The sequence below is a fragment of the Terrapene carolina genome, unplaced genomic scaffold, assembly GCF_002925995.2.
Source record: "Terrapene carolina triunguis isolate 2854851 unplaced genomic scaffold, T_m_triunguis-2.0 Scaffold67, whole genome shotgun sequence".
Taxonomy (NCBI): Eukaryota; Metazoa; Chordata; order Testudines; family Emydidae; genus Terrapene; species Terrapene triunguis.
The window spans coordinates 2,086,689-2,111,947 of record NW_020664418.1 but is presented as its reverse complement, the minus strand read 5'-3'; the positions used below and the strand labels follow the sequence as shown (position 1 = coordinate 2,111,947).

Genomic DNA, 25,259 nt, shown 5'->3' with positions numbered 1-25,259 from the left:
ACTGGTGAAAGCCGTGTCCAAAATTAAAATCCGAGCCACTAAATATCAGTTTGAAAAACCAGAATGTGACATTTACCAGGTGGCTTCAGTCCTCCACGCTCCCCACGGTTAGCATTGTTTCAGCTCCTGGTCCATTTCCCCTACACTGCACAGCTGGAGATGGATCTGTTCACTCAGCATGAGAGCTGCAGAAAAATGATGCTTCCTGAGTGAACATTCCACCCTCCTCCTTGACTTCTAGCAAATGACCCTCAGACCACGAAACCACTGTGTCTGAGTTCTCAAGGCCCATCTTTGATTCCTCCTTCCCAGTGCTGCTCGTTCATTCACAGGGGCAGTGCCTACTTAACATGGGGCTCATGGTATTCATTCAGCTATGTAAATGCCATCCTGGCTTTGCAGCTGTCTTCTGCCTCTTGCTTTTCAGAGCCCTATGCACGGAGTCAGAGAAATATGCCAAGCCAGCAGAGTGATCTGGATTCTAGCCTGCCCCTGATTCATTAACTCAGCTGTTGGCTACGTTCTGATTCCAGGCAGCCAATTGCTATGTGGGTCCCCAGCACAGCTCCTCGAACCTTTATCACTGGTGATGGTACTAGAGACAGGATGCACCTAGATTTATTTTCCAGATCCCAGGTGGAATCTGCAGTGCTGTTACTTAGAGGCACCTGTTATGACTTGTGAGCTGAGCCAACTGGGTATGAAAGCTATTGAAATTGTACTTAGATGATCAGCTGCTTGGGGCAGAGCCTGTCTTTTTTGTGTGTGTGCCTAGCACAATGGAGCCCAGATCCATAAATGAGCCGTCTAGGAACCATAATAAATAATAATAATAAAGGACAATAAAGCATATTGAGCATATGTGGAATAATTAGATACCATAATTACAGAGTCATTTTCTATTCATAGCCTTAATGCAAGCATCAGATGGGATCTGGGTAGCAAAACCTTCCACTCTAACCTGACAGGTTTCCATGAAGGATCTGAGAATGCCAGACCCATTGGACTTTGAAAGCTCACCAGTCAGATTTCATTCACAGAATATTTACAAGCAGCTGCAACATTCCCAGTTGTATAATACACATGAACTGACTAGGCACCACATAACGCGCCAGGATCCCTTACCAGAGTTATGCTTGCGGCTGGTTTCTGGAGATGGGGTGGGTGAGGGGAGGTAGTCCAGATGCGATGATGTGGACTGTGTTTTCTCTTTCATTGCACCGCTGGATTCATTGAGGAACCAGGTGAGAGGTACGCCACAAGATGGCTGCTTGTACCGGGCATGCTGCAAGGCATCCATCATCCAGCGCATCTCACGCCAGATCTCCTCCATTTGCTGCCAGGGCAAAAGATAAAGAACCCATTAAAAAAAAATAACAGGTCTCTCCCTGGCCTCAAACAACCACAGGCAAGGTCACACGTCCCTGAGTGCACAGGGGCCTGGTACTGGGATAACGGGGCCAGGAACATCCCCGAGGGGAGTCTTTTCCCAGAGGATGGCACTGCTGTCTCATGAGCCCCAGAATCCCTTGGATATAACAGCATGTAGCAATTCTGTAAGGTGTTTTATCTGCTGATCTAAAAGCACTTTGTAAAGGTTGGGTGAGAATCTATCTATCTATCTATCTATCTATGCATCTCAGGTACCGAGCTGGCCCCCATCCCAGGCATCTGAGCGCCTCACAATCTTTAGTGTATTTACTCTCACAACGCCCCAGGGGTAGGGAAGGGCTGTTATCCTGGTTGTACAGAGGGGAACCGAGGCACAGAGCAGCTAAATGACCAGCCTGTGATCACACAGGACATCTGTGGCAGACCAGGGAATTGAACCCAGATCTTCCATGTCAGTACCCTAACCACTGGACTATCCTTCCTCTCCCCTGTTGAAAGAGGAAACTGCAGCACAGCGCAGTGATGGTGCTCGGGAACCAGGTCAGCAACAGAGCCAGTAACAGAACTCAGCTCTCTTAGCTCCCAGCATGGTGCCCTAAGCACAGTAACATGCTACCACGCTCATCTAGTAGTTTCTGCACAGCCTGTCCCATTTGCAAGAGCTCCTTGCTGTGGCCATGGAAATGCTGGAAGCAAAGGTATGGCGTGCTCTTTGCATTTGCATACCCAGCATGCACTTCCAAAGCTAGTCCCATCAGGGCAGGTTTCAGGCTTGCCATTAGCATTGTTAATGGGAGCATTGCATCAGAGCGGGGTGGCTTGACAGAGCGCCTGCTGCTGCCACTTCCCCTGCAGACCATCACTGCTAGGTCAGCGAAGCACTGTAAAGGTACTTCAATGCAGGACAGCAGAGCTGATAACTACAATGGAAATGGCCCAGAGCCTCAAAGGTTTCAGACTCCTAATGCCCATTGATTCCAATGGGAGTTAGGAGCCTAAATACCTTTGAGGTTCTAGGCCTGTGAGCTGTAGATGATGCACAGCTGGCAGAGGGAGATCCATGCCAGATCATACCAACCTAAAGTGGGTAATCTGATGATGGACATGGGAGCCTCTGGACAACCCATACAGGGTGCACAGAATGCTGGCATGGCAGCCCAGCCCTGAGCAGGCCCCACTCACTACATCCCTCTGCTGTCACATACCTGTATGTAGTCCTGAACCTGCTGGTGCCTCTGCTTAGCTGTGGAGAGCTCAGCATCTGAGAAGGCTTCCCTGAGGCTCTGCTGGGAAAGGAGAGACTCCAGCTCCAGGAGCGCAGACACCTGGCAATACTGGCTGATGAACTCTCGGTCATACGTGAAGAAGTGAACTGGAAAAGCAAAAGGTGAGAGGGGAAGGTCAGGCGATGGCGGGTGGGGCACTGCGAGGTGGGAATGGCTGATGCTGTGTGAACAGACTGAACCCGGCGAGATGCATCAAGGACTCTGAGGACAGTACTGTACACATGGGAAGGCTGAATTCTGCCCAAACTACAGGAGGGGAGGGTGTTCTCCATTACTGAGGGTGAAACCCACAGTTGGGGAAAGCAGGACTGAATGAGTATGGACAAAGGCCCATCTTTTGTTACCACCGCTAACTCTGCAACAGCTCCCATGGTGCAGTGCTAGCCCAGGTCCCAGTACTGGATTTAGCATTATCTCAGGGAAGTGACATCCTCTATGGAGATGGCTGGAATGAGATGGAGGGAGTGGCCCTCCTCACAGGTGTATCTGAGCTGTAACGAGGGGCAGCCATTTTTCTCTCCCCCTGGTGGCTGCCCAGAAGAATGCAGAGAGTGCATGACAGGGGCTGAGCTGGGATACCAGAGAGATGCAATGAATGGCAGGGTGTAGCAGCCACCGTCAGTGTTCTGCTAGCATCTATCACCCTGCTCTCTGAAGAGCTGGGGGGTGAACAAGCTAGTGTGGTCAGCAATCCAGGCAGCTGGAAAGACCTCAGTCAGCAGCATCACATACAAAAGCAAAAGGCTCGTTCTTGTAAGCTCTGAGTGGACCCAGCAGACTGAGCCATTTCAGTGTGCCCTCATCAGCAAGCTGTGTGGCAAAAGCAGGCTTTGTACCTACAGCAGCTAACCCAGCGCCTTGCTTCTCTGGAGCCACAGTCCTGCTTTCTCCCCTGGAGCCCCTGGCTCCTGCAGACACTACAGGACAATACCACTTAACAAGGACAGCAGGAGACTTTCCCCTTCCACCACACAGGAGAGGACAAGGTGGATCACCGCGACATGGGAGAAGATACCCACCTCCCCATGGGGACTGGGTCAGCAGTCTTGTTATCAAGGACAGGCAAGACAACCACAAAACCCACAACAATATGAGTTCCCACCCACTCCCTGGCACCTGAGAAGCTTTGAGAACCCCTCCTGCACATCCTCCTTCCCTGCGGGACCTGCATCCCACCTGCATTCCTCTTCCAGGAACTCCAAAAGCCCTCCCTAAGGTGGGATTGCTCCTGCACTGACTGTGGTGGTGCTCAGCACTGAGGTGAGTCTCTAAACCACTGGAAGACTAACTCCTCCCCGCTGGCTTTGTTAGGGCAGGGGAATGTGCCCCTAAGCACGGGGAAGGTACTGCCTATCACTGCAGGGTCCAAAGGGTTGTGAAGGGTCTCGTGGGGAAGGAAGGCAGGAGAAGGGCAAGAGGGAGGTGTTCTGGAGCAGTACCATGCAGGTCACAGTCAGATCCAAGATTAGAGGACACAGGAGGCAGGGATGGTTGGGCTGCCTCTGCTGATGTTCTCACCTAGCTCAAAGATCTGGAGAGGCAGCGTGAGAAAGCCAGAGCGAGGGGTGTAGGGGCTGTTCTGGCCCGGGGCAGTGCAGACGTCATCAGATGGAGGAAGCAGCAGGAGAAAGGAGACTTGTCCCCCGAAGTCTAGCACCTCCTGACTGTACAGACGGAAATCTTTAGCCTGCAGCATTCAAAGAGAAAAGCAGGAACAATGCGTTATTTCCGCCAGTGTAACCAGAGCAGTGCAAAGTCATCGCCCCTCTTGGTTTTAGGCAGGAATGTCTCAAAGCGTGGCTGATGGCAGAGCGCTCCCTTGCACACTGAGCATGCTTTGAGCGTCACCACTTCCCATATGTCAAAGGCTCCCAATGGAGCTCCCCACTGACGGGGAGATAATTAGCATCCATCATTTACTCCCCAGGTGCCAGGCTCCATTGCTTTGTTATGCTGTATTACCATCCCAAATCCTCTTTGTTCTGGGATAGCTTGAACACCTCACCTCCTCTGATAGCCTCTATGCTGCTGATACAAGTCGACTTCCTTAAAGCAAAATCCAAGAGAGAGAGAGAGACCCTCCACCCATCCCTGCAGTGACCTCTGCTCCAATCCAGCAAGGTATTTATGCACATACCTAATGTTAAGCATTAGGAATGCTCACGTGCCTATGGACCTTGCTGTATCAGGACCCTGGGTTGGACATTGAATGGGGGGAAAGGGATCAATTCTCATTGTGCCCCAGTGAGTCCAGCTCCCACCAGAGGTTAGCTGGAAGAGGTGTCCCGTCACTGCTGTGAGCTGAAACAAGTCACCTCAGGCAGAGCCAGGTGCTACTGCCAATCAAAACACAACTGTTTTGTTTTAGGTCCAAGGGCAGTTACTTAGGAGGTGCCGAACTCGGAGAGTGGCTCCCAGCTCTGTCTCTGGGGCAGGGACAGAGACATGCTTGTAGCCAGGGAGCCCCACAAACTCAATTCAGTTTGTGGGGCGAGGGAATACAATGAACACTTTAACCACAAAGGGGCCAATCCCGCCTCCAGAGGCTGAGGTGGCTGGTTTGCCACGGCACAAGCCAGCCGGCTGTGCGGACCACAGCTCCCGCCATTCCGCCCACACCCCTCAGCTCCCATTTCTACCAGTACCTCTCGCAGGGGGATGTTGACCAGGTTCACCAGCTCCTTAATGGCCTCTTGGAGCTCCTGATACCAGGGGTTCTGGGAAGTCTCAGACTCTGGCTCAGTGGGACTTGGTTCCTCCAAATTGGCCAGGTTCTGTAGCCACTCCCACTCCTCCCTGGAGAAGGAGAGACAATCACAGAGAGAAACCAGAGACTCGCCATCATTCAGGACTGTCCACAGCCACGTGTCAGTGAGCATGCATTAGCAGATATGTACTGTGAGCCATGGCATTCATCCCTGAAATGCAGCCTGAGCTTCACCTTCCTTTGGGGAGGCATCTGAACAGTAGCCAGCAGCTCCTCATAACAGTCACGACTGGTGAAAGAGCAAGAGGGAAGAGCACAGGGCCCTGGTTTAAATCTCGGCTACAGGGGATAGCACTAGGTTATGGTTCAATTATAGCTCACAGAGCAGCTGGTGCCTTGCATGTCCCAGGCAGCAATGGACTGGGTTTGGAGCAGAATGTAAAGCTAACGGCAGGGATGATAGTGTGGGAGAGGCAGGTAGTAAAGGTGGGATTTTGGGGTCTGGATTTCAGAAATGATCTTGGTTGGCCAAGCTAAGCCAAATCCAAGAGAGAGAGAGAGACCCTCCACCCATCCCTGCAGTGACCTCTGCTCCAATCCAGCAAGGTATTTATGCACATACCTAATGTTAAGCATTAGGAATGCTCACGTGCCTATGGACCTTGCTGTATCAGGACCCTGGGTTGGACATTGAATGGGGGGAAAGGGATCAATTCTCATTGTGCCCCAGTGAGTCCAGCTCAGGACTTCAGCTGCTCTGCATGCTCACCTGGAGATGTTGGGATTGGTCCGTATTTTCACATGGCAAAGGATATTGGGTAACTGTTCAGGCACCAGCACTCGGATCTGGTCTACTGCACTGCAGAGCTTCAGATAGGCCAGGTAGAGGCCTGGGGCGAGGGCTTGGCTGCTTCTCTGGTGGTAAGCCAGCTTGTCCTGAGGAGAAAGAAGAGGTCAACATAAAGCATTCCACATGCCAGGACTCTCCCTCATCCTCTCTACCTCTATACAGAAGCGGCAGACGGACAATGGCAGGACTGGGGCTGTCAGGGATGGCTCTGAGGAAACTTGCCCTTTTGGAGTCCTAGGCAGAGAGGGGTGAACAGACTTGGATAAAATAAGAACCAAACCAGGCCTCAGCCTCAACCACGTGTGCAGTTTGAATGAGTTCTGTTCAGTCATTTCATCTGCACTTCCAGTCTCCAGCCAGGACCAGCACCCCAACAGCAGAGAACTGGAAGGACTGGCAACCACACAAAAGAGCCTGTTGTCAGATTGCCAGCCCCATGTTGCAATCTCCCGAGATTCAAGAGCCTCGCAACCAAACTTTTTGTGGTTTGCCAGCTGCTCATCCTAGCTGGCATTGACAATGGCTTTGTGTCAGCAGCCTCAACAGCCCCTTGTACAGGTGCTTGAGGAGATCTTGTTGAGACAGACACATGTCTGAAGGAAAGAGAAAGGAGAGAGGCTGCAGTACAAGAATCAGAGGGTGCAAAGACAAAGGTAAGGCCAGGCCATCAGGGAAGGGGAAATTCTTTGCAGAGGTTTGCTAACGGGCTGGAGAAAGAAACAGCCCAGGGAAGCAAAAAGAGCAACTGGAATAAAAAAAGGTAAACAAGAATACGGAGAACTAAATACTACATTGAGGGGACTCGCCACAGACTGCTCAGGAGAGACAGAGCCCAGATTGGCTCCTGAGCCTTATTCTCTTAAAACTTCCCATGATCCCTCTCCCCCCTCCAAGCCCTCCTTTGGCATGAGAATGGCCACCTGCATTGTCATCAGCAGCATATCCAGAGAGGTGGGCTCTTCTGGAGAGGAGACGGACTTGCGGCTTGTCTGCAGCTTGGAAAGGGGGACCCAGCGGACGCTCTCAAAAGTCTGGTTGGTTTTCACCTCCTTCAGTGTCACTATCAAGATGTTGCCCTGCTTGTCTTTGATTGGCTCAAAGAAGACCTGTCCCAAGTCCTGGATTCCTAGCAGCCCCTTCATAGACAGAGACATAGATAGGAGACTCGTTATGGGGCAACACTGACCTGGCTCTGCAGGAAGCTAGCCATGCCATATCCTGAGAGGAGGCTGTTTCTGTGTCTGGGGAGGGGGCTGGAGTGGTGGGTTATGAAGGGCATCCTTTGTCTGTCCAGTCTTGACCAGGGGCATGCATGGAGGACCTCTTCATATACCACCCTACACCCCTCAGCTGCAGCATTTAGCCTGGCAGACTCCGAGAGGATAAAGAAAGTGATAGTGGTCAAGGGTGCTGGTAAGAGTGGCGGTCTAAAACCCGGGGTTATCATTAGGGCCCTACCAAATTCATGGTCTATTTTGGTCAATTTTATGGTCATAGGCTTTTAAAAATAATAAATTTCATGATTTCAGCTATTTAAATCTGAAATTTCACGGTGTTGTAATTTTAGAGGTTCTGACCTAAAAAGGAGTTTTGGGAGGGTGGGGGTCACAAGGTTATTGTAGGGTGGGTTGCAGTACTGCTACCCCTTACTTCTGCACTGCTGCTGGCGGCGGCACTGCCTTCAGAGCTGGGCAGCTGGAGAGCAGCGGCTGCAGGCTAGGAGTCCAGCTCTGAATACAGAGCCGCCACCAGCAGCAGCGCAGAAGCAAGGATGGCAGGGTATTGTATTGCCACACTTACTTCTGTTCTGCTGCCTGCAGAGCTGGACCCTCAGTCAGCAGCCGCCACTGTCCGGCCGCCCAGCTCTGAAGGCAGCAGTGCAGAAGTAAGGGTGGCAATACCATACCATGCCATCCTTACTTCTGCAATGCTGCTGGCGGCAGTTCTGCCTTCAGAGCTGGGCTCCCGGCCTGCAGCCGCTTTCCAGCCGCCCACCTCTGAAGGCAGCACAGAAGTAAGAATGGCAATACCACAACCCCCCTAAAATAACCTTGTGACATCCCTGCAACTCCCTTTTGTGTCAGGACCCCCAATTTGAGAAATGCTGGTCTCCCCGGTGAAATCTGTATAGTATAGGGTAAAAGCACACAAAAGACTAGATTTCACCAGCGGAGACCAGATTTCATGGCCGTGAATTTGGTAGGGCCCTAGTCCAACCTGTATCTCCCAAAAGGTAGTCTATCACACACTAGGTCCTTGTGTTTCGCTAAGTAGGGTAGGGAGTGACTGGGTGTGTCTCATGACATCACTTCCATGTAATACTGCAGTAGATTCCCAGGTCAGAATGTCCCCCTGCTGACATTACTGGATTGGTACAGCGAGTCTGTCTCGATAAGAGATACCCACATAACGGGGCTGTTGGGCCCACTGCTTCTTTCTCATGCACCTCCTCTCACCTGCATTTGTGAGATGGCCAGCAGCATCTTGAAACGCGTCTGCAGGATGCAGGAGCAGGATGACTGGGAGACGGTGAGACACTGACGCAGCCACATGATCTCATCCCACATGCAGGCAACCTGCAGTGTACGGAGCAGAACCATCAACAACACGCCCCCACCTAGGATTTTACACCACGCCCGTCACCCAGGAGACCTGTTCAACCCCCAGTAATGTCAGCACAGCTCAGAGACGAGGGATAGCTGCACAGTACAAGAGCAAAAATAAAACACTGGATTTGTGTAGGTCCCATAAATTTTGTCCATGCATTTTAACATCTTTGCAATCGAGGCCTTTTTAAACCTACATCTGGGACATCCTAAAGGGTGCTCCTCAACAGATTAGAACCATTTTAAGATATGGGAGATCAAATGCTGGGCTTGAACTACTTGGCAGCGTCCCTTTCCACCACTTCAGTGCTGCCTCCAGAACACGCTGCACTACAGTGGTATCCTGTATGCCTGGTTCTGCATGATCCTACAGAAGTGACAACGCTGGTCCTTCAACGCTGCTACTGCAGCAAAAAGCAGCAGTGACACAGACAGACACAAGGCTGCTGACAAAGAGGCAGAATATCCCTTCAGAGAAAGATGGTACAAATCCGCAGCAGCGTAGATGGGTGGCACACAATAGGCACACAAAAGGGGGGGTCTATGCGGCCACTGCAAGCGGATATGTTATGTTTCTTCTCCATTAAAAGCTTCAGGCATGTTGTCAGGCTTGGGCTGTGTGGAAGCATCTTCCGGGAGGTTTCTCCATTAGTACAGAAAGTGGGACGAGCTACAGTCCTGGAAATCGCATGTGCCACTGAGCTCCATCGCCCCAACTGGTGCCAGTGGCTGCCAATTGGAGGTTGGCACTAGTGTACAGCTTGATTCACGCTGGCTCTGCCAGTGTCTCACTGCAATGAGCTCTCCATGGCATTCTATAGCCATGCTGTGTAGAGTACATGAGGGTAGCATCACAGAGAAATGCCCAGAGGAAACATCGGGAAGCCCAGGAGCTTCCAGAGGTGCGGTGGTCTGAATCCTTGGTGTAAGTCACAGAAGTAGCACTCACTAATTTCATCCGCCTAGGCTGCCACTGACATGGTGCAACTGTTCTCAGCCCAGCTAAACCTCAGCCCTTAGGACAAACCTGGATCCAATTAGCTGAGGGTGAAAGAACTGCAGTAGTAAATCATTATGGGGCTACTACATCTACTCAGCAGTAGAAATGGAACAAGGCTGGCTTCAGACACTGACGGGAAAAATCTGTGTCTTTCCTTGATCTTGTTAAAAGAATCCCGCAGCAAAGCACTTAACTGGACGGTGCACTGCCCTGAGGCCTAATTTCACCAGTGCCTGTATGGTGGCGGCGTAGGAAAGGTGGCCTGCAATCACAGGTGCTAAGGCCATAGCATGCAGGACAGAGTAGCCACATGTGTTACCTTGGTGAACCAGAGGAAGTCCTGCATGAGTAGGCAGGAGTAGGTGTCATCTATCTCCACCACAGGGATCTGATCCTCGTGCGTCACCAGGATGTTGTCGTCTTTGTAGAAGATGGAGGTGAGATACAGGCCCCTGTGGGGAGAGAGGAGACAGATTTTGGGGGAAAGCCCGTTATCACTGGGGGGTAGGTTATTTTCCAAAGGTGTCTTTCTCCCAGAGTGCACACGGGAGCCCAGAAGCAGGGATTACGAGATGCAGGAAAGCAGGGAAGGCGTGTGTAAGAGCAAGGAGAGAGATTTCCTAAATGACTGTGTTTTCTGTGGTCCCTCAGAGCTCCACTGTCCCCGGTGCTGAGGGCAAGCCAGCAGCCAGCTCCCCTTGCTGACTGGCTCATCCCTGAGGACGAGCCCATCTCCTCCAAGAGCAGAAACAGCTTTTTCTATTGAAACCCAGGTTTTCATTAAGTTTTGCTGCTGTTTTTATCACATGCAGGAAGCCAAGTCCAGGCCGCTTTACGCCATGACAGTGTGGTATGAGTCTACAATGGGAGACATGCTCCCAGATATTAGAACGTAAGAGCGGCCATACTAGGTCAGACCAATGGTCCATCTAGCCCAGCACTGCGTCTTCTGACAGTGGTCAGTGCCAGATGCTTCAGCTCGAGTGAACAGAACCAGGCAATTTACTGCGTGATCCATTCGCTGTCGTTCAGTACCAGCTTCTGGCATGCAGAGGTTTAGGGACACCCCGAGGATAGGGTCGCCCCGCCCTTTCACCCGCACTTACCTTTTCAGAGTCTTTAAGAACTTGCTGCCAGGGTGGAAAAGGTGCTTCAGGCTTTTGGAGACCGAGTGCTTCCTGCTCTGGGGCTGGTTCTTGCAGGACTCTGGAGAACAAGGCAGCATAGAGAACAAATCGGGATGTGGGGGCGCTATTTGTACAGTGCCCTCCACCACAGCATGCTGACCCTGGAAATGCTTAGTGCCAATGAATGGTGCTGGGGTGACAGTTCTGTCTTTAATCAGAGACCAGGTATGGTGCATGGGTGGTGCAAGCTTCCCCACATGGCCCCAGGGTTGAGTTTGACCCAGTGACCTGTAGTTGAAAGGCTCTATAGCCTGATACCAGCCCCACTTCTCTGCTAACTTGCTACATGCTTGTGAGACTTCTGCAGTTCCAGAACTCGGAGCAGAAATGCAGAGGTACAGCAAGAAAGGCTGTTCTGGAAGCCAGCAATACCAGTGATTTCAAAGGAGCCTCTGTGACACACCAGGACTGGGGTGCAGATCTCAGTCAGCCCAGAGCCTCTGGATGTTCCTCACCATGAAAGAGAACCTGGTTGAAATCTCCTCCCTCATGCTTTCACTGGCTGCCTCCTTCACGTCTTTTCAGACAGGACACTGGCAATGGCTTTGTCTCCCCCATTCCTCTGACCCTGCTGATACCAGCAATGTACCAGTGGTTCCCAGTAGCTCCCTCTGCTAAGCAGCAATGCAAGTGGAGGGGGGCAGGCCCACCCCAAAGCCATCTAACGTCTTCTGAACGGGCATCATCCCACCAAGAACAGCACTGTCATGTGCAAAGGAACATGCTGTAGGGAGGGACAAGCTGTATTGATTCTAGTGTTAAAACTCAGCTACCAGAACTACCCATCCTGTGCCTATCTAGTCTGACTTCATCCCTAGGAGCAACTCCTCCTAGCTAGTAGGGGTTGGCTCACGTGCTACCCTAGCCTGTGCCGTAGAAACTGTAAGCTTTGCATCAGCCTGCAGACCCGGACTCACCATGGCAGACACAATGCTGATGCACAGTCTTCACCTGGCTGAGAAGGTGATCTAAGGCTTCGGCTTGTCCCCTTCGCCTTGGTGCTCTCCCATCATATTCCCGCCAGTCTATGGGGAAGGAGGGTGACTATTACCCCAGTGTAGGTTTGACCAGTGCTGAAGCTGCCTCAGGCTGATGGAGCCTCAGCTACCCCCTTCCAGCTTCACAGCTAATGTTCAGGAACAGCTGTTTCCTTCTATTTTCTATCCCACCCTCCAATGCTAGGTCTCCATTAAGTCACAGCATGCTACATGGCTCTTTATCTCATGGCTGCCTCATCTGCCCACTCCATAGGCAGGAGCAAACTACCGTAGTCATGTAATGGGGTAGGGGTCTACGGAGTCTGTGAGAAAGCCTTATTTGTCTTCTTTTCTCTTGCCCACAGGCCTCTCATGGCTATGCTTTCCTGAGATGGATGGGATGAAGTGAGCAACCCTGGGAGCTCAGTTAGTGACGCTAGCTGGGAGGCATTAATGCCTAGAGAAAAAACAGAAGTCACCAGGGTGGCGCACTGGGCAGGAGAAACAACATGCCTTGCATGGAATATTGGGCCAGATCCCCAGAGTATGCAAACGGATGCAGCTCTGTTGTCTTCACTGGAGCCGTGCACATTGACACCCGTGGAGGATCAGGACTGATATTTTTTAAAGCTACAGACTATAGAAGAGGGGAGCCAAGATTTAGCGGAACAATAACACAGATGTTCCTTTCTCTTATGAATAGATGGGACAGGCAGATGTTGGAGCTGGGAGCCCATTTTGTGATGGCCATGCAAAACCTGCACTGTACCGTGGCAGCAAGTAGGCTTTGGAGACTGATCTTGGGTCATTCTTCAGAGACAGCACAGATCTCTCTTTCGCTCCCCATCTCGCCCTGCCTCTCTCTCTCTCTCTCTCTCTGGGTCAGTTCGGGTTTTGGAGAGACACTGGCCATGGTTAGCACCCCTGTGCCATCCACCCACCCAACAGTAACTGCGAGTGGTTGGACTTTAACAGCTGTGGCCAGCAGGAGGAGATGACAAATCAAGGTAAAGAACAAGGTCGTGTCTGTTGCTGCTCTTCACTGTTCGTTTAAAAATCTTTCCAGTGTCTTCCTCCAGGACTTCCCTGGAGCTGAAGCTTCCTGAGACCAGTCAGTGCTGATAGCACAACGCACCTAGACAAATAAATAAATAATCCCTCTGGCCAGCTCCAGCTGGTTACAAGGTGGCAGAGCTACTGAGCAAGGGGGAACCAGGGCTGACCGGTCTTTTACATTAGCTGTACGTTAAATTGGTTTAAATCCCCCTGTCTGGCACACTGCTGTTTTCCATGGAAAGTTCAGCTCTGTTAACTTTGGCTGGGAGTTGGCACTATTTTTAGGAGCTTTAAAAACACCCAGGGAGGTGCCTGGCTATATTACATTGGGAACGAGAGGGATTTGTATACAGGGGAGTAATATTAAAGAAGATAAAAATAAACAAATAGTCTGTTTAACTTCAACTGGATTTATACATACCTGCTATATCGATATGCACACATATAATGCAAACACACGCACACACACACGCACAACCTGATTCTCATTATGATAAGGCAGCTTTACACTGCTCCTGCACTGTAAAGAGGCTTTAAAGTAAGTCTAAATGTAATTTATACTCACTGCCAGAACAGCGCACAGCCATTTCAGTGTAAATGGTAATCAGATGCACTATCTATACTATTTATACACATTACTGTACATGTATACACCCATTATTATACACACATAGCAGAATGTAGATCCATTTATTATTTATACATATGTTCTATAAACAGAGCTACATCTAGATTTATATATAGATCAACATATATTTATACACACATTATACATCTACATCCAAATCTCTCTATATTATTATACACACAGATCTACAACTGGATCTAGTTCTCTACATTATTTCCATATACATCATTACACATACATCTCAAGATCTAGAGGTAGATAGATATCTAGATTCTACTTTTGATTCACCATAAAGCTGCTTTACACTGCTTAGAAAGTGTAAAGGGGCCTTAAAGTGAGTAGAAGTCATTTACTCCCACTTTCAGGCCCTTTTTGCCTGCCAGAGTGGTGCGAAGTGGCCTTGCTATAAATTGGAGTCAGGCCTGTAACATCCACAACCACCCTCAGAAGTCCAAGCCAGTTCACACAAGGCAGGCAGCAGCCCCCATAAGCAGTCTCCCACGCTCGTACTTACTGGAGGGGATAGCAAAAGGTGGCACTGAGGCTTGCGGGGGTCCCCAGCCCTTCATGTTGTAGGCCGACACCTGGACATAGTAGGCCGTGCCCTGCAGGGGATGGGGAAGTAAGCGGCAGTAAATATGACTGGAAAGTCTCAGAGACACATAGCATCCCACTGCTCCCAGCACTTGTAAATTAGGAGGGTTCCCTGCAGCCTTCCTTCCCCTGGAGCGTCTCCATGGCATTATCCACCCCCTGCTCCTGCTACACAGAGGAAAGTGCCACAAGCTGGGAGGTGAGGGGCCAAATGAACGACATAGCCCGCAGTCATCCGTGCTCAAGCAGAAGCAGCTGCAGAACGGACAGTGACCTACAGCTCATGCCATGAGTTTGTCGATTGAGAGCTTTTGGGTTTTTTGGGAGATGGATGGACGGACCAAAGCTTTCAGTGCTCATGAAACAGACGATGGTGGCTCTGGTTAGAGCTGGGCATAGTGGGCCAGATTTTAGGTGCCTAAAGATGTGGCTAGGCACCTTGTGGGATTTTCCAAAGCCCCTAAACTCCTTTGGCCTCCTGTGTTACTGCCCTTCCACTCTGACCTGTAACATCCCATTGGTATTGCAGCTCCGTCACTGGCCATCCACCCTGACTCACAGCACTGCCTCCCTTTCTAGTCCTACACTGCCCTGCAGCTCTGTTGAAGACTTTCCCATCACTACTACAACACTCCTTCCTTCCTCCTGTCCCAGGCCCACACACAGCTCTGACAATGCGTTTTGATCCTGACCCAGCTCTTTAGTCCTGCACCTCTCACACAGCTCATTCAATCACACTCAATCTTTCCCTGCAGCACCCCCACTATCCCAACCCAGAGCCCCCACCTGACTCTGCTAATGCACCCCAACCCTGATCTGCAGCTTCCCTTGCTACTCAAGCCTAGGAGCTGTATGGAGCAGAGATGATCAATTATGCCAGACTGTGAGTGATTTAGGGTACGTCTACACTTGCAGTGGAGTGTAGAGTACAGGCACCAGCTAGCACAGGTGTAAACAGTACATGGTGAGGCACAGCTTAGGTGAGTAGAGCAGAGCGCCCTATGAACCTGAACGCTAGGATATGTACCCTACATGCTCTCCACATGCCCAAGCAATGCCTCCCCTGCCACACTGCTATTTTTAGCAGTGCAGTATCCCACGGCCTCCCAGCAACCAGAGCCCTTCCCCACTGCATCCCCAGCAACCGGAGCCTTTCTCTGTGGTGTGTAACTACACACAGTGCCTGTACACTACATGCCGCCCTGAGCGTAGACATAGCATTACAATGAACTTCTGTGTCTAGCTTTAACGTCTAGCTCCTCCTGCTCAAACTCCCCTCCCACTATAAAACTGTCTTACACCAAGACAGTAACTCCATCCATTCACTGCAGGAGTGTCTCTCATGATCTCTCTGCCCCCCTGATGAGGAGTCTCCAATGGCCTTTTCACTTCCTCACACCTGCTCAAGATAAGACCATCACACTCAGGCTGGGGTTTGTGGGAGAGACTTGGCACATTGGCTTAAAAGCTACATCTCTGACTCAGCTGCCATGTTTCAAGTTTGTCACTGAGCCGCACTTCTCAGAGCCATAGCTCCTGTGTTTGCTTTCTGAACTGCTCCATAACACCCTGGGAAGGAGATGGCTGACAGGCAACATGGGCCCTGAGGGTTTCAGAGGCATTGGCCCAAACCAGCCCATGACCTTGGTAAGCTCTCAGAGATGGAATCGGAGGCTGGTTCTTGTCCCCAGTTAGCTAAGGGCGTGGTTCTCAAGGCAGGGGTATGTGTACTCCTGGAGGTTCACAGAGGTCTTCCAGGGGGTGCAGCAACTCCTCTAGATATTTGCCTAGTTTTACAACAGGTTACATAAAAAGCACTAGCAAAATCAGTACAAACTACAATTTCATACAGACAATGACTTATTTATACTTCTCTATAGACTATACACTGAAATGTACGTACAATATTTGTATTCCAATCAATTTCTTTTATAATTATATGGTAAAAATGAGAACATAAGCAATTTGTCATTAATAGTGTGCTGTGACACGTTTGTATTTTTATGTTTGATTTTGTAAGCAAGTAGTTTTTAAGTGAGGTGAAACTTGGGGGTATGCAAGACAAATCCTCTTCCTGAAAGGGGTACAGTAGTTTGGAAAGGTTGAGAGCCAATGAGCTAAGGAGTTGGTGAAAGAGTCTGATCTTTGCAGGTGGCTGAGGAATCGGCCCATGATTTGCTGGCTAGCAGGAGCCTGGGTAGAGACAGGAGCAGGGTGGGAGACAGGGGATAAATTAGAGGCTTAGTGAATGAACCTATTTTCCTTCCTGCTTGGGGATCCTGCATGCCTGGGAATTCCCTCCTCCCCATTCCCTCACCATGCAAAGTAGCCCAGGCCATGACATGGAAGACAGATGCCTCTCCAGTCCCCTGAGTATTTATCGTTTCATGGGGTCTAGGGGTTATATGGAAGATGCCACCCATAAGGGTAAACTGGTGGATCCCATCCTGCCTGTGAACAGGGATAAGCCATCCCCTCCCAGGGGGTGGTTTGGGGAGAGCTGGGTCACTTCCCCAAACTGCTAGCAGCATGACAAAGAGCAGGAGTCCTGCACGGCACTAGGGCTGAGGGGCTCATTGATCTGGAGTACTGTCCCCAGGATCTGCAACAAATGTGGCTGCATGGCTGCCCAGAGGAAAATCGGAACCAGCATGCCTTCTGGCTGCCCCCTTCCTGGACAGTGCTGCTCACTGTCTCCACTCCCAACAGCCCTCTAGCTGCAATGGAAGTGGCAGCAGTTTTGCACTGCCATGACCTCTTCCCCCAGTGACCTTTCCACCCCCAGGGGCCTGTGCCTTACACTGGTATAGACCCTGCACTGAATCTAGCGCTGGGCTCTCAGTCCAGAACCATTCCCTAGCACTAACAATGAGTCCTGCACATGCCTCTTCCATTAACCCTGTGCCCTGCAGCTAGTAGTGTCAGGTAGGGAAGATCACTGCATACATATGTGTTCAAATATGCATAGTGGCGTACGGGGCTGGGCTGTTTGGTCTCTTGGCTTTTTAAGGCTCCTTCTCCTTTGTCTTGTCTATTGGAGAAAAGCACCATGGGTATTTGTGCAAAAGAGCAAAGGCTCAGTACCTTATTTGCAGGTACAACTGGCAGCCATGTTTTTGGGGAGCCAGAGAGGCAAGTACCCACATGTGAACTCATAATTCAAAACTGCGGGTGGAAGATGCACCTTGCCTCTCTTTGGAAAATTTTGCCCCAGACTGACTAAATATGGCACCTGTAATACAGAACCCCGGGGGAACGCACTCACCACATGGCTGCTTGGAGCTGCAGGGGGCTCTGTGGCTCCCAACGTGGTGCCATGCCCACACAGCACAGTATGGGTAATACCTGGAGAGGGCACATATGGGGTTTTGTGCAGGGACTCATTCAGGCTGAAATTCACCTGAGTGGAGCCAGGCCCCTGTGGGGAGTAATCCTGGAGAGGGCGATGCCAGCTAAAGAACAGGCTGCGGCCTTGCTCAGCTGTCCTCAGATGACTCTAGTACTGCCCCCATCTGGGCAGGGCAGCTCTGCCTGTGGCCTGTCACCCCTCTTTACCCCTCACATGGCCTCGTTGCCATGGCTCAGAGTGAAGGGATGTGGTGCCGCGCTCACTTACCGACACGAGCCCCCGGATGGTGAAGTGCAGGTTCTTTAGTTTGTCGATCACCACCTCCCCGAGGGGAGGGGAGAAGGTTGGGGAACAGCTCCACTCAACTGCAAACAAAGAGAGCCCCACGGCCTTGTCAGTCATTGGGAGGCATTCGTGAACAAGGAGAGGGATGTAGCGCTTGGCAGGCGGACTGGGCTAGCTTACAGTGCCAGGCTGCCATAGACGGTACAGCTGCTGTAGGGGGATTGACTATGAAATCAAAGAACTAGATACAGCCAGGCCAGCTGCATATGCTGCAGAGATGTCTGAGAAAAGGAACAGCGGAGTGAACGGGAGAAGGTATGATATGGATCGGAAACCAACTGCCTGGAGAGCCCCCAGGCATTTGGCACAATACAGGCACTCCCGCGGGCTCGACTGTATTTCTGGACATAGCAGAGACTGAGCATAGAGCATTTGGGGAAAGAGATGGAGAGGAGACAGACAGGCTAAATGGACAGACAGACAGACGAGCCCAGAGATAAAAAGAAAGACACATGGATCAGACAAAGGCAAGAGAAAGGCATAGAGGAGGAACAGATAAAGTAGATTAAACATCAGGATTTGGTGGTGCCTGGTAAAAGAAAACTCTTGTGAAAGCCAAAGATATTAGAGGACACACCAGATTGAAAAGGAGGGATCGGAAATCCCTCTGCAGGAGCAGGTGCTAGCGCCAAATGGGCCTTGTTCCTGTGGGATCCAGAGATCAACCCGAGGAAGAGACAGGGTTGCAAAGTTCAGCTCCAGACCCAAACTTCTCCTCTGTCTGGGTGTGTACGAATCCTGGTTCAGCCCGGAGTAGGTTCGGGCCAGCTGCAAAGTTCAAATATACAGACAAACTTCCTGACGTTTCCAGGGTTATTGGACCAGGGTTTTGCTAGGGGCCCATCCTGAGTTGGAATTTGAGATTCCCTCACACAAGCTTAATAATATCATTACAAACGTTATTCCTATGGACATTAATGCCCATTAATGCCCAGTGTCCGGTGTCAGTTAGTAGTGACTGGAAAGGGATCATTCAGCAATAACCAGGCTGCCACGCGACTACCCTGTGGATTTTTATTCCTTATCAACAGTTGTGTTGAAGAAGCGGGGAGGGAGGCAAAAAACCCCTTGCCTCAAGCCATAGCAGAGATCACTGGTCCGCAGTGAAATCACACAGGCTCGGATATCACAGGAGCTCTTTCCATCTATAGTTCCCAAGCACTTTAATACCACTATCACTGTACAGATGGGGAGGGGAAAATGACTCATCCCAGGTCACTGAAAGTCACTGGCAGAGCTGGGAATAAAACCCAGCTCTCCTGACTCCTAGCCTGGTGCCCTAACTATCAGACCATGCTGCCTTCTACCCCTGAGCACGGGAGCATTGGGCCTGCCCTGTTCTGGCGTCCTGTAGGGGCCACGGGCGCGCGGCTCTCCCATGGCCTCACCTTTGTATTTGGTGACAACGGCTGAGTTGATACTTAGGGGCTCCCCGAAGGTAACCTGCACAGAACTGCTGCTGGCCACAGACAAGTGCACATTAGCAGGTGGGTCCGGCGCACCTGGGAACAGAAAGGACAGGGGTAGGTACAGAAGTGTCCAGTCATGGGGAGGCTCAGGGCGGAGTGCACTCTGCTGTGACTATCCGGGAAAGTATCAATCTGCAGCTCCCATGGCAATCCCCCCAGCTCCGTGCAACCCTCTTCCCAGAGTCCCACTCCCCAGCCATGCACCACTTCCCTCCTGCTCCTTGTGCTGGTGCTTGTCATCCCCACCCCGTGCAGGCCCATGGGGCACTCACAGGCATGCTCAAAACCAGCTTTCATGCGCTTGTAAAGCCGGTAGCGCCACTCCCAGGACTTCAGCTGCTTCTCCTTCTCTGAGCAGTCAGTGTTGGGCGTCTCATTTGCCACCTGTGCGGTGAACTCGTTGACTCGCTGCTCTGCCTCCCGCACCAGCGTCGCCAGATGCAAGGTGCGGCTCTCCAGGCTCATGACTGCCAGGGGCAGGGAAGTGAGAGGGAAAGAAGACAGGGCAGTTAGGTCCAGCCCACTGCATGCAAGCCCCCAACACGTCTTTGATTCTACGCTGTGCTCCTCCCTTATCTACACTGTGATATGTCCATCAGCTACTTGGCCTGATTCACATCCTCCAGGTAGCGTCATCGGCAATGGCCATGACCAATGCCCCAGAGCTACCTGGGTTCAAATCCTCACTCCCATGCACACAGCTGGAGTGAGTGGGCTTTGAACAGGGCTTTAGGATGTGATCCCTGTGCTGCCCCTCCAGCCAGGAGATCCATGTAGTCACAGATCTACTGGCCAGGCTGCCTCCCCGTCCCCACCCCTCGGTGTAGTGTCCCAGACTAGCGCTCATGTCCTTCCCGCAGGCGCTGGCCTATGGCTCCAAACTAAAGCTTTCTGGAGAGTAAAGGGTTGCTGTCTATTCCCAGGCACTTGGCCACTTCCCAGGGCAAGTGGCAGGGTGAGCACCCTTGAGACAGCCTGTTCCCACCAGCTCCCCTGGCCCTATTACACAAACTCAGCTGGCTTGGAGAACTGGGATCAGCTTCTGAATGGCTGGGTGCTGATCAGGACTGACTATGGTCTCTGACCCTTCTGAGATTCACCTACCACTATGCAATGTGCCTGCTCTGGAATACCCCACAGTCCAGGAAAAGTGGGAGTCGTGCTGTTTGTCTGCAGAAAGCAACTGTGATCATTCTTCTATTATCCCCTTAAAACATGAAGCCAACCCCCTTCCCTGCCGCTAGCTGGTATTTCCTCCTGCTCAGAACAGAGGCCGTTGTATGAAATGAGACCTCCATCAAGCCAAGCAGATGAGTCAACAAGCTGCAGCACAACCTGCCTTCAACCCTCCCATCTGTGAGAGTGATTTGGCTTTCTACATGGGATGATACCTTCTGATATTCACAGCTGCTCTAAGCCATGTCCTCCCTTCCCAGGGGAGCCTGCAGGCTTTCCTGACTCCACTGGAGGCAAAGGAGCCCGCCTGTCTGAACTCCTGGTCTCTGTCTGCTCTTCTGCCAGCTATCCCCACTACATGCTGTCTGAATGGGCCCACTCCCAGCCCAGTCCCCAATACAGCACAGCCTCGTTGCTGGGGGACAGAATATTCCTCTATCCCTGAAGGCAGAGTGATAAATGCTTAACAGGGCACCCCTTTGTACAGATTAAACTAAGCAACTTCATTTAAACAGGGGAACCTCGTTCTCCCATGGCACTGGACAAACTGTTCATGGCTCTTTACGGGACACTCAATCCCCACACCTCTATGCTGAGCAAACGACACAGGAGGTCTTTACCCGCCAGCTCCTTTATCTGGCAGAGACTGTGAGATCACAAGAGGTCCAGGAGAGGCTGGGATAATCTCCTAGCTCCATCTTCCCACCCTCTGCTGTACAGAGCAGTCCCCTTCCACCTCACCAAGCAGCTGAATGTGCCTTGAGGCCAGCAAAGGGTAGCAAGTGGCAAGCTCTGGGAGTGGCACTGCAAAGAGACATTCACTTGCCCCTCCCTCAGGAAACACATGCTGCCAGTCTCAGGAGGGCAATCACCTATGACAGAAGAGGCACATAGGCCTCCTCCTTTGGCCTCCCCCAATGCCATCACCTACCTATCCTACTGTGCTCTCTTTAGAAACACACATGCTCCCAGCTCAGCCTGTCCTGCAGCCCGTGACTGTCCATTCCACAGGAAGGCCTTACAGAAATCTCTCCTGAGCTCTCCTGCTGTCTGGTTCCCTCCTAGTTTTAGATCAGGCCACTGGGTTTGGGGACTTGTGTCACCCCAATGCATCCACCTTCCCGCTAACCCTCAGGATCTCACATGTCTCCCTTTGCACCACTCTTTGCACTACAAGCCTCCTCCTGTCAGCCTTCCCCAGGTCCTCGCTGCCTTCTTCCTTTGGGTCAGTGGAGCAGAGTGGACTCTCAAAGAGGAAGACACTGGCCCAGGTAGGGTTACCATACGTCCGTATTTCCCCGGACATGTCCGGCTTTTTAGTTGTTAATTGCCGTCCGGGAGGATTTTTTAAATATATAAAAACGTCCGGAAAATACGGACGTATGATAACCCTACGCACTGCCCCCTCTCCTCTTGGTGTGTCAGCTGGCTCAGCCTGCGGAGTGCAACCCCCCCGTGCTGCTGCAACCCTGCGCCCCACAGCTAGGAGCGATGGCGTCTCTGCAGCCAGCTGCTGGTGCGGGAGACCCGCGGTCGCTTCTCCCTCCTCCGAGCATCCCCCGCGGCTCTGGCAGAGCCTCAGTCTCCCCCCTCCATGCAAGGAGCCCCCCCGCCAGCGGTCCATGCAGCCGGGGCTGCCTCCCCCCACGGCGGAGCCACTGCCCGGGGGTGGGTCCTGGCGCAGGGGAAAGTTTCTCGGTGCGCGGCAGTGGCGGCTCCTGGGAGCCCGAGCTCCACCACCCGGGAAGGGCCCGCGCTGCAGCGCCTCCTGCAGCCTGAGCTGCCGCAGCCTCGCCACGTCCATCTGGGAGCGGGGTGGAGGCTCCCCTGAGGGAGGTGAAGGGTGGGGGACTCTGAGGTGGGGGGGATTCTGAGGGTAGGGGGCGGGGGGCTCTGAGGCAGGGGCTGTGGAGAGTGGGGGGCTGTGGAGGGGGTGGGCTATGGGAGGAGGTGGGGAAATGAAGGGTAGGGGTTATGGAGGGAGGTGAAGGGGAGGATAGAGGTAGGGGTGCTGTGGAAGGTGGGGGGCGCTATGGAAGGTGGGGGCTATGGGAGGGGGTGGGGGGCTCTGAGGCAGGGGCTTTGGAGAGTGGGGGGGCTGCGGAGGGCAGGCTTTCAGGAGAGGGGGCACTGAGGCAGGAGAAGGATGAGGATGGCCCCTGTGGAGAGTGGGTGGCTCTGGGGTGAGGCCTGTGGGGTCGGGCGGGCAGGAGGAAGGCGGCTCTGGGGTGAGGCCTGGGGGGGTCCGGTGGGCAGGCGGGAGGCGGCTCTGGGGTGAGGCCTGGGGGGTCTGGCGGTTGGGAGGAAGGTGGCTCTGGGGCGAGGCCTGGGGGGTCCGGCGGGCGGGCGGGAGGCGGCTCTGGGGCGAGGCCTGGGAGGTCGGGCAGGCGGGAAGCAGCTCTGGGGTGAGGCCTGGGGGGTCTGGCGGGCGGGAGGAAGCGGCTCTGAGGTGAGGCCTGGGGGTTCCGGCGGGCGGGCGGGAGGCGGCTCTGGGGTAGGGTTACCATACGTCCAGATTTTTCCGGACATGTCCGGCTTTTTGGTCCTCAAATCCCCGTCCAGGAGGAATTTCCAAAAAACCGGACATGTCCGGGAAAATAGGGAGGCATGGTAAGGGGACCGCTTCCTCCCTGGACTCCAACTTTCCCAGTTCCCGCCGCTCTCCACCGCAGCGGGGGCCGAAGCAACTTCCCCAGCGCAGCAGCAGCCGGGGGGCGGGAGGGAGGAGGGGGAATGCGGGGTGCTCAGGGGAGGGGGTGGAGTTAGGGCGGGGGCGGGGTGGAGTTGGGGCGGGGCCAGGGGCGGAGTTGGGGCGGGGCCAGGGCCCCGTGGAGTGTCCTCTTTTTGCAGTATTGAAATATGGTAACCCTAGGCCCAGGCACTAGGGTGCCTAGATGCTACGGTAAGCGGAGCTCCATTAGCATCTAAGACAGAGCACGTGAGACACAGCAGAGCAGGAGGGGGTGAGAAAAATACCCTGTAATGGTGACTTACAGTGTGGACTCTCCTTGGCTCCGGCCTGCAGCAGCATCCTGGCAATGGGGGCATTGTTGGTCATGATGGCAATATCCAGCGGCAGCAGGCCCTCGCTGTTTGGGGTGTTAAGGTCCAGCTCCTCTGGGCTGTACTGTTTTAGCAGCTCCTGCACTCTGTCCAAATCCTGCAGCTCAACAGCTTCAAAGAGAGCCGCATTGCTCTGAAACTGCAATGACACAAGAAATGGGGCCCACTGAGCCCGGGGTGCTGGGCATTGCAGCCTCACCCCGCTTTCCTCACTGAGATTTGGCCAGGCTCTATTCCAAGTCATTACACGGGGTTCTCAGTGTATTTAGCGCCAGGTGGATTGAGTGCCGAGCCTCACGCCTATCCACAAAACAGGCTGTGAAAGGGCAGTAGGTATGGAATGGGGTCTATTGCCAGTCTCTACCAGAGGGGCTGATCCTTGACTCACAACACCCTTAGGCAAAGGGGCTCGTTATCCACAGCTGTTCCATGCCTAACACAGTGTACAGAATGCCAGTGGATTTGTCAGGCACCTAGGCCTGTACTGATTGGTTTGTATTACTGTAGCCTCGAGGAGCCCCAGCTGTGGACTGGGACCCTACTGCGCTAGGCGCTGTACAAACAGAACCAAACGACAGTCCCTGCCCCAAGAACTGACAATACTAATCCTTTGTTTTAAGAAAGTGCAAATGACCCTATCCTGAGGAACCATTCAGGACTGGATTCACCTGCTCCAGGAGGGACAGAATTTACTGTGGCTCACTCCCCCCCCGACATCCAGCCAGCTCTGTTGCTGGGGTGTGTGCACGAAGGATGGGGTATAGGCAGGGATCTGCCCACCCACCTCCGCTCGTCTCTGCCACCAATGGAGTCACACCGGGGTACACCCAGCTTTACCACAGGGCTGCGTTTTGGTATGAACACCCGCAAGCCCAGAGCACTCACAAGATAGGTCTTGCGTAGCTTCTCCTTCTCACTCCTCCCTGGCAAGCTGCCCTCATCGAATGAAGTGTAGTTAACGCGGAACTTCCCCGAGAGGTTGCGGTAAAGCCTCTTGGCGGCATTCGGGGAGGAGGGTCCTGGTGGCTTCCTGGCCTGGGCCAGCTGAATGTCCCGCATCTGCTGCGTCATCTTAGGCAAGGAAGACCTGGCAAATGGAGGAACAAGAGAGAGCGAGATAATGATGCACAATGTAGGAGCAGCAGCTGGCAGAAATCTGGCCTGTAAACACTACCAGGAATGTCGGTGGGTCTATGTTGGCCTCATCATCACAGCTTCTGGGAGCCTCACCTGCACCCATGAGCCTATATAACACCATGGGGAAGTATTGGCCTTGTAGTGGGGTGGTTACCCCGCGCCTGCCCTGAAGGGCTTAAAACAGCCCTGGGAGAGGGTTGTGGCAGGGGAAAGGCTGGGCTGATTGGGAAAGCAGCCACAGCTGCAGCCAGTGCAATCAGGGCCCAGCTGGCCCTTATAAGAGGGCGGTGGGCCAGAAGGACAGAGAGACTCTCTCTCCAGTCTCTTAGAGAGAGAGAGAAGGACCTGGCTGCCTGGGAAGCTGAGGAGGGTACCTAGGGTGGAGCAGTGCTGGGGAAGGGCAGAAGGAGCTGGGGAGCTCCAGCCTAGCAAGGCCC

General features: G+C 52.7%; 1 protein-coding gene across 1 annotated transcript in view; it reads right to left on the bottom strand.

Annotated features, from left to right (window-relative positions):
- The window catches only part of LOC112105904 (ankyrin repeat and fibronectin type-III domain-containing protein 1-like), a 29,070-nt gene extending 4,314 nt beyond the window's left edge, over positions 1-24,756 (bottom strand). Inside the window, exons 1-16 of the mRNA XM_026648484.2 lie at positions 24,571-24,756; positions 23,617-23,824; positions 19,719-19,913; positions 19,366-19,479; positions 17,900-17,997; positions 14,204-14,294; positions 11,946-12,053; positions 10,948-11,047; positions 10,161-10,293; positions 8,692-8,811; positions 7,156-7,371; positions 6,155-6,321; positions 5,324-5,474; positions 4,197-4,365; positions 2,598-2,764; positions 1,126-1,336 (exon numbers count right to left, since the gene is read on the bottom strand). Of these exons, the coding sequence (XP_026504269.1) occupies positions 1,126-1,336; positions 2,598-2,764; positions 4,197-4,365; positions 5,324-5,474; positions 6,155-6,321; positions 7,156-7,371; positions 8,692-8,811; positions 10,161-10,293; positions 10,948-11,047; positions 11,946-12,053; positions 14,204-14,294; positions 17,900-17,997; positions 19,366-19,479; positions 19,719-19,913; positions 23,617-23,824; positions 24,571-24,756 (2,434 nt within the window). The remainder of the gene's footprint in view (positions 1-1,125; positions 1,337-2,597; positions 2,765-4,196; positions 4,366-5,323; positions 5,475-6,154; positions 6,322-7,155; positions 7,372-8,691; positions 8,812-10,160; positions 10,294-10,947; positions 11,048-11,945; positions 12,054-14,203; positions 14,295-17,899; positions 17,998-19,365; positions 19,480-19,718; positions 19,914-23,616; positions 23,825-24,570) is intronic.
- Between the last annotated feature and the right edge of the window lie 503 nt (positions 24,757-25,259).